Source organism: Eptatretus burgeri, chromosome 7 (assembly GCF_056783735.1).
Source record: "Eptatretus burgeri isolate ZD-2024b chromosome 7, Ebu_testis_v1, whole genome shotgun sequence".
In the NCBI taxonomy this organism is placed as follows: domain Eukaryota; kingdom Metazoa; phylum Chordata; class Myxini; order Myxiniformes; family Myxinidae; genus Eptatretus; species Eptatretus burgeri.
In genome coordinates this window covers 108,215,044-108,224,181 of record NC_140967.1, presented here as the reverse complement: position 1 = coordinate 108,224,181, position 9,138 = coordinate 108,215,044, and the positions used below count along the sequence as shown (strand labels likewise).

The window sequence follows — 9,138 nt, the reverse complement described above, 5'->3', positions numbered from 1 at the left end:
CCACCAGCTGTTTGACTGGTGACTAGACTAGACTGGTGACTAACTAGACAACCTCTAAACCCTGGCTGTCCTGAAGCAGGAGGTGGAGGAAAACCTTCAGGGCTACCACTCCAGCCAGTTGCAGATGAGTTGTGGAGAATTTCGGAGTCAGGATCAAAGCCTGCTTGAACGGAGGCAGAGCACACATTGAAAATGTCAATTACAAGCAGTATAATGAGTGATTTGAAAATGGCATGGTGTATGATTTCCATCAATGTATCACTGAACTTGCTAACTTTTGTCATTTTTCTCCAATAAAAACGTTCAAATAGTCCACTTTTTGAAACCACCCTGTGTATAGGCCTATCTACTATACTAAAAAGATAGAATATGTTTGTGTGTGTGTTTGTTTGTGTGTTTGTGTTTGTGTGTGTGTGTGTGTGTGTGTGTTTGTTTGTTTGTTTGTTTGTCCTTTATAGGCGGCCGAACTGTTGGATGGAATGGGATGAAACTTGGCATATGTGATCCTTGGGAACGGACATAAGGGGATCAAGGTCAAGGTCAAAGGTCATGGGGTCAAGGTCACCGGATAACGTCAATTTCTCAATTTCATCCGATCGAGACGGGACCAACGCCATTCAACAGATAACTGTACCCGCCCATGGGCGGGTACTTTGCTAGTATCTATCTATAATTCCAACTATCTGTGTGTGTGTGTGTGTGTGTGTGTGTGTGTGTGTGTGTGTGTTTGTCTGTGTATCTGCGACTGCTGTTTCTCGACAACACAGAGTCCGATCTAATTGAAACTTGCCAGCTATATTGCTGGGGACCCGAGGATGTGCCTTTTCAAGGTTTGATATTAATCGGACAAGTGGTTCCCAAGTTATGGCCATTTATTTACCAAACCAATGACAGGACACGGTGCTATGACGTCACGATTGACTTCACAAGTCTTCTTTTTATTATTTATTTATTTATTTGATATTTATTTATTTATTAATTATTTATTTACTTTTTTTTTTTTTTGCACGTCCGGCCACGCAGTAGTATTAAAAAATGACTCTTTTTCCACGGATGGAAGGAAACACTGAGTGGGTAGTCTTCAGACAAAGACAGTTCGAGACAGTCGTTGATCTCGACATGATGGCCATGGAAGTGAAGTTCGCGATTGTTTCCCCTTTGGCTCCCTCACGCGTCCATGGGGCTGGTTATTGTTAATTTTCACACCACGTTCGATGTTCTTCTCCATCGATCCTTCGTCGTTTGTGAACACCATTTGAGGGACGAAGACGACCGTCGGTGAGTGGAGTTTGATGGCGAGTTCGAGTGATCAATGGTGTTGGTGAAGACGGATGTGGACGAGTGGAACGAATCGGGGCCGAGTTCGTGTTCGACCAGGAGGAGGCGCAGCTCGTGGTCTGTGTGGACTAGGCCCGTGGTGCTTTTGGGGCCTGTGGCGATTCGCGTGTATTCGGAGCCGTCATGTCGGTGTCCCTGGATAAGGACGCCTACTACAGGCGAATCAGGCGTCTGTACGACAGCTGGAAGGTAAACTGGTGCTCAGGTGTCCGAACTCGCACGAACCTGGTGACCGCACAGCGAGTCCCGGCCTTGACTAGAAACAGTCGGGGCTCTGTTGACGCGAGGCACGGCTCCGCTCGAAGCGAGTCCGAGGCCGCAAAGTGCGGGAAACATTCACGTCTTGTTCGATTAAACTTCGGCACAAACATCGGGATGGGATAAACGGGAGTCTGAGGAACTTTGTTGTTCGCAACAAAGCGCCAGATGGCGCGGCGACCCGGGGACCCCGCGACGTGTTCACCCCCAGCTTAACGAGCTGACGGCGATGTCATTCGGCTTGAGTGTGTTAACCTGATGTCATTCGGCTTGAGTGTGTTAACCTGATGTCATTCGGCTTGAGTGTGTTAACCTGATGTCATTCGGCTTGAGTGTGTTAACCTGATGTCATTCGGCTTGAGTGTGTTAACCTGATGTCATTCGGCTTGAGTGTGTTAACCTGATGTCATTCGGCTTGAGTGTGTTAACCTGATGTCATTCGGCTTGAGTGTGTTAACCTGATGTCATTCGGCTTGAGTGTGTTAACCTGATGTCATTCGGCTTGAGTGTGTTAACCTGATGTAATTCGGCGTGAGTGTGTTAACCTGATGTCATTTTGCTTGAGTGTGTTGACCTGATGTCATTTGGCTTGAGTGTGTTGACCTGATGTAATTCGGCTTTAGTGTGTTGACCTGATGTCATTCGGCTTTAGTGTGTTGACCTGATGTCATTCGGCTTGAGTGTGTTGACCTGATGTCATTCGGCTTGAGTGTGTTGACCTGATGTCATTTGGCTTGAGTGTGTTAACCTGATGTAATTCGGCGTGAGTGTGTTGACCTGATGTCATTTTGCTTGAGTGTGTTGACCTGATGTCATTTGGCTTGAGTGTGTTGACCTGATGTCATTCGGCTTTAGTGTGTTGACCTGATGTCATTTGGCTTGAGTGTGTTGACCTGATGTCATTCGGCTTGAGTGTGTTGACCTGATGTCATTTGGCTTGAGTGTGTTGATCTGATGTCATTTGGCTTGAGTGTGCACAGAAAGGAGATGACGGCTTTTCTAAGGTCGATGCTCTCGTCGTGGCTGTTGGTGTGGACGAAGAGATCGTTTACTCGAAATCCACTGCTTTGCAGGTAACTGCTCTTGGTTCACCTACTTAATGCAGGTAACTGCTCTTCATTCACCTACATACAGGTTAAAATGCAGGTAACTGCTCTTGGTTCACTCACTTAATGCAGGTAACTGCTCTTGGTTCACTCACTTAATGCAGGTAACTGCTCTTGGTTCACCTACTTAATGCAGGTAACTGCTCTTCGTTCACCTCCTTGCTACCTTTCTGCAGGTAACTTGTAGTTTAATAATGCCTTAAAGAAGTTCTGATTTAATTTATCCCATTGCATTTGTTGAGAGCCCCATGGTTGCACGTGTTGTTTGAATGCAGACGTGGCTTTTCGGCTACGAACTGACTGATACCATCATGGTGTTCTGCGCTGAGAAGGCATTTTTCCTCGCCAGCAAGAAGAAAGTGGACTTTCTCAAGCAGATCGCCAACCCGAAAAACAGTGACAGCTCTAATGGTGTCCCTGCGGTCACCCTTTTGGTTCGCGAAAAGGTATGCAAGGATGGATTGAGCTTTTTTTTTATTTGTCGGGAGTGCGCTGAGAGCCGAGCATTTGTGTGGAGTTGATATCCAAACCGGCGGTCAGCAAAAATGAAACACTTGGCTTGCGTAACCACCCACATGGTGATATGGTGAAATCCTCCCACAGCTGGGTTACGTAAGCACCAAGGAACAGGAAGAGATCTTCATTTAAGGCGTTACAAAGAAATGTAATGCCATGCGGTACAGTGTCCGATGGTGATTTGGATTTTCTCATTGTGGAGTGGTCGTGTGGTTCTCCAGTGGTTGTAAAGAATTGATGATCAATATGAGATACGTTTGCAGAGAAGAGCAATGTAAGGAAGAGTGTTGTTTATGCATCGAGTTCATATCGAAGGCACATGTTGGTAGGTCGATGACGTGACGATTGAGAGAGAACAGGAGACGAAGACCATGGGCAGGTGTTTGAGGGGCACGAGCATGACCAACCTCAGATTTCTAGGTAAACAAGAAAAAAAATCTCTTTGTGCACCAATAGGAGAATAAATTGGTTTGTCAAAGAGAATATTCATTATGCTTACAACGCGAATGAAGAAAACGATCACACTGTTGTGAATAAGTCTTCATTAGAATGTGAATCTTTTTATAAATGAATGAAACACGGCTCAAAAAATGCGGTCAACTTCATTTGAGACCAACCCTTTCACCCACAAAGTCTCTCATCGATATAAAATAGAGGTGTGTGTGTGTGTGTGTGTGTGTGTGTGTGTGTGTGTGTGTGTGTGTGTGTGTGTGTGTGTGTGTGTGTGTGTGTGTGTGTGTGTGTGTGTGTGTGTGTGTGTGTGTGTGTGTGTGTCCTTAACTCCAAAACCATGAAACGTACCAGCCTGAAACTTCGCATGCATACATACTAAGAAAACTCGAAGGAAGTGCAAGAGGGAAAATTGGATGTTTGTGTTCATTAAAACATCCTTTTTGAAGATAATTAACAGCCTTAGTTAATTATATCCTTCATCAGGTGCATCCTTGGCCACCTCACTCTTTGGGGGTCTTAATGCGTTTCCTGGGTAACCCCGCCTGGGTTTGAAGCCACCATGTTTTTTCGCTTGCTCAACCATACCCTGACATGGAACAGTCTGCAATGATTTCTCAATGATAAAGTTGTTGTTTTCTCTTTCCTCACTCATATTATTGAATGCCTGTTCATCAAAGCTACAAATCGCTGGGTACATTACAATGCTTATAAACACCTGAAGACGCCAACTTTCGTGGCTTTATTTCATTTCCGCACAGGTGTTAACCTTGAGAATCTCTTGAATGAAGCAGAATTACAAACCTGAAGCTCCAGAATTGAACTTGGCAGCAGTTCGGACTGCTAAACAAGTGTTAATTTGTCCAATTTTGATATCGCTTGGGCGTTACCGGGTGCATGGGTTTATATGACCGGTAATCGCTTGCCAAGCCAGGCATTCCGTTGGAGTGCTTGCTTGAGTGCTTAAGCAGCTTGGTGAGCGCTCACCAAGTTGCTTGATTGTTCCTTTCAAAGCCACCAGAAGTAAGACCCGTCGCTTCGCTGATGGAAATTCCAGTCTTTGCGTCTGCTAAAAACAAAACAAAATGGTATCACTTACGTCCTTTAATTGTTAATACTGTGTAATGTTTTTAAAATAGCTGTCACTGTTCAACCAAAAATTGTGTGAGAGTGTGTGCGTGATTTTATTTTTTTAGGGTGAAAGTAACCAGCCCAAATTTGACAACCTCATCGAGGGTATCCGGGACAGTAAGAATGGAAAGAGCATCGGGGTCTTCATAAAGGACAAGTTTCCTGGGGAGTTTATGACCGGATGGCGAGAGGAACTTGAGAAGGAGGGACTGCAGAAGGTACGTGCATCATGGCTTGCAAGTTAGCAGGTATTGTAAAATACTCCTCACTCACTCACTCACTCACTCACTCACTCACTCACTCACTCACTCACTCACTCACTCACTCACTCACTCACTTACTCAGTTATGTGGCATGCCATGATGTGATGTGGTTGCAGCTCTCACTCTTCTCCAGTCTGCTTGATTTGGTGCAGTTCTTCTTGCATCTTCTCCTGCAGGAATCTCCTGCAGGAATGCACATATTAAAACTAGAATGGCACTCGGTAGAGCGCATACCTCCGCCACGTAATACCCGAGCCACGAGAAGATATCGGGCAGGATATATGTTTGAAATATCGTGCTATACAGGACTATATAGTTTTTGGCCCGATCTCTTAATGGTAAAGAATCACTTGGAAATTTAAATAATTCTCGTATCCAGATCCGAATCCATCCATAACTTTTTGAGATATCGTGCTATATATCGAGACATCGTGGTAAAAAATCTCGTCTCACCTAAAATGTTCCCCCAAAAAAATTTCACGGAACCCATTCGGATTTGCAGAATCCATTTTCTCACAATAAAAGAAAGGAGCAGATAGTGAATGAATGACTTTGGTTCTTGGTGCTCAAAACTGCGATTTTGTAATTTCAGTTAAAATGTAATCAGCTTTCTGAGTCGCACAGAATGCGATCAAGTATTTCATACTTTTTCATGACTTTCGGCCACGCACAATGCTGACCAGATCAATAAATATATGAAAATTGGTCGTGGGTAAGGTATAATTAAGCTTGGCCGAATTTAATTGTTATTTTGTAATGATTTTCACTGATAATATCGATCCACGTCGATACCACGGATCGAACATGAGTGGACGTCACGGCTTAACACAAGGACGTTTACGAAACCGATTTCAGAGCAACGGCAGTAATTTGACTTCGGGTCAGTGAGAAGGAAAAAAAAAATCTCAAAAACATGCTGAATGAGTTACAGTACAGACCCGTTCTCACTGAAAAAACATCCAGCAACATTCAAATTCCTTCCAAGGTGAAGAAATCAAGAGCCTCTCATGACTCCTTTATCGCTATCGGTCCTGGTGGTCTCGGTGCCATTTGTGTACCGTTAATTTGCCTCCTCTACTGCTGTTGATTACGTCCGCCATCTGCGATTGACTGAGGTTATGTTTTCACCTGTCTGTTTGTTACTTGTGAAATCAAAGTGGGCTGGTCTGTTATTAGTCCCCTACCAGTTTCACCCGAGGGTACTGTAGGTTTGCTGTCCGTCTGTCCGTCCGTTCGTCACACCCTGTGGTTTTTCACACTTGTTTTTCCCCACACCCTTTAAAATATTCAACTGAAACTTGGTGCACAGCTTTATTGTGAGAAGTTACATAACAAGTTCAAGTTTCGGGGCGTTTCGTCAATTTTTCACAGAGTTATGCCCTTTTTTTGATTTCGAAAATATCACATCAGTAGGGGACATGTATTGCAAAGCAATTCTCGCTGTTTGTATGGCAATCGCTTACTGGTCACAATATCAAACCTATCTTCACGAAACTTCACAAAATGGGAGACTTGGTCATCAGCAAGAAGCCGATTGATTTTGAGCAAAAAAGGTCAACATAGGACAAAGGTCAACAACTTTGTTGTATTTCTAAAGTCATCAATTTTCATCCGAGTGACTTGAAATCTGTAGAGGATTTGCACATGCGGTCAGTGAATTTAACCAATTATTTTTGAGGTCAACATAGGTCAGATTTCTAAAATTGTCAATTTTCATCCGGTCGACTTTAAATTTGAAAAGGGTTTGCACATCAGGTCAAAGGATGCTGAGGTCACGGAGAGATTCACTTACCTCGGCAGTGATATTCATGTCTCTGCTGGCTGTGAGTCAGAGGTCAACAGACGTCTGGGTCAGGCCTGGGGAGTCATGGATTCACTGGATAATGGGGTGTTGCACTGGTGGTACCTGTGCGGGAGGACGAAAGTCCAAGTCTTCAGGTCATTGGTGCTTCCAGTCTTGCTCTATGGATGTGAGACTTGGACTCTGGCCAAGGATCTGAGATGGAGACTTAATTCCTTTGGTACCAGGTCTCTTCGGTGAATCCTTGGCTATCGCTGGTCAGACTTTGCGTCCAATGAGCGGTTGTTGAGAGAGACTCAAATGAGATTTGTTACCTGCATCGTCCGTGAGCGACAGCTGTGGCTGTATGGACATGTGGCTTGTTTTCCTACCGCTGATCCTGCTCACCAGATTCTCTCAGCGAGAGAGTCTCATGAGTGGAGGAGGCCAATGGGCCGACCACGTGCCTCATGGTTGCAGCAGGTTGATCGGCATCTCAAGGAGATTGGGATGGGCCAGGCATCTGCCTGGGGGATGGCCAGACGGAAGCCCCTGGAGTGCCGGCAGAAAGTGGACGCAGCGACGCGCTGCTCTGGCGCATGCTCCCATACCTGACCTGAAGTGGCCATGTCTCTACTGATAAGAAACATCCCCATAACACGATGCTGCCACCTCCATGCTTCACAGTAGGGATGGTGTTCTTTGGGTGATGTGCTGTGTTGGGTTTGTGTCAAACATAATGTTTTTCACTGAGGCCAAAAAGTTCCATCTTGGCTTTATCAGACCACAAATCTTTTTGCCACATGGCTTCAGAATCTCTGGAGTTTTGTTTTTTACATACCTCAAACTGAACTCGAGGTGGGCTTTTTTGAGTAATGGCTTCCTTCTTGCCACCCTTCCGTACAGCACAGACTTGTGGAGTGCTTGGGATATTGTTGTCACATGCAAACAGTGACCAGTCTTCGCCATAAAGTCCTGTAGCTCTTTCAAAGTTGCCATTAGCCTCTTTGTGGCTGCTCTGATCAGTCTTCTCCTTGTTTGGTCATCCAGTTTCGAGGGATGGCCTGATATAGGCAGGATCTTGTTGGTACCATACGCCTTCCATTTCTCATGACTGTCTTGACTGTGCTCCAAGGGATATTCAAGGCCTTCGAAATATTTTTATACCCATCCCCTCATCGGGTCCTTTCCACAACTTTATCCCAGAGGTCTTTTGGAAAGCTCCTTGGTGCTCGTGGTTGAGTCTTTGCTGTGAAATGCATGACCCAACAGGGAAAGCTGCAGGAACAGCTGATTGTATTCTGAAATAATCAGAATTCAGAATCACGGCAATTTAGTACAGGTGGAGGCCAATTAACTTGGTGTGTGATTTTGAAGGTGATTGGTTACACCTGAGCTAATTTTCAATTGCTATTATAAAAGGAGGGAGACACTTATCCAACCAAGATATTGTAGTTTTGTATTTTTTATTAATTTTCTGCAATTTGTATAATTTGTTTTTCACTTGGAGGTTGTGGGTTACGATGTGTTAATAAATGTGGGGAAAGTCTGATTTAATAAAATTTAATTCCAGGCTATAAGGCAACAAATGGTGAAAATTTTTAAAGGGGGTGGAGACGTTTTATCGGCACTGTATATCCTTTTTAGCGTTATCACTCAATGGTGAAAAAAACTCACTTAAAAAAAAATCTGGATCTTCACCAAAATTGAATCGATTCTTCCTTGTTACATACTGAAGCTCTCCACCAAATTTTGTCCAAATCCATCCACAACTTTTTGAGATATTTTGTTCACAAACAAACAAATGAAAAATCACTCAAAGAGTGACACGTGACGAAATGGAGTGGCACTCGGTGGTGTGCTTACCTTCGCTAGGCTGAACAGTTTACATTTTGTATCCCACTGATGGGTCGGATCTGAATCTGGACCTTAACCAAAATCAAATTGGCTTGTTCTTGTCACCTAACCAACTCATCCACCTCGTTTTTTCACAACTTTTTGAGATGTCATGCTACACATAGTTGTTGGCCCCATCTCTCTCGCAATGGTGAATAATAACTTTAAACCTCTGGATTCGGATCTTCACCAAACTTGTGCGTTGCTGTCCTTGGCCGGTCACCAACATACGCAAAAAAAATTCGGAATGATCGTTTGAAAACTGTCCAAAAATCGTGACAGACAGACAGATAGAGAAATGCTATCGATCAACATACTTGGCGAAAAAATGTTTTCGCCAAGTCAGAAAAAAACAAGAAAGATGTCGTGCATAACACAATACTTGCAAAATCCATAAAAC

At 44.1% G+C, this 9,138-nt stretch overlaps 1 protein-coding gene across 3 annotated transcripts in view; it reads left to right on the top strand.

Moving 5' to 3' along the window:
* The first annotated feature begins 1,141 nt into the window (after window positions 1-1,141).
* SUPT16H (SPT16 homolog, facilitates chromatin remodeling subunit) overlaps window positions 1,142-9,138 on the top strand; it is a 91,749-nt gene continuing 83,752 nt past the window's right edge. The window contains exons 1-4 of one of the 3 annotated variants that reach the window (XM_085890235.1): window positions 1,142-1,278; window positions 2,577-2,669; window positions 2,978-3,148; window positions 4,865-5,017. In XM_085890235.1, the coding sequence (XP_085746361.1) occupies window positions 3,014-3,148; window positions 4,865-5,017 (288 nt within the window). In that variant the 5' untranslated portion in view covers window positions 1,142-1,278; window positions 2,577-2,669; window positions 2,978-3,013. The other 2 variants (XM_085890234.1, XM_085890233.1) reach the window with 2 other exon arrangements.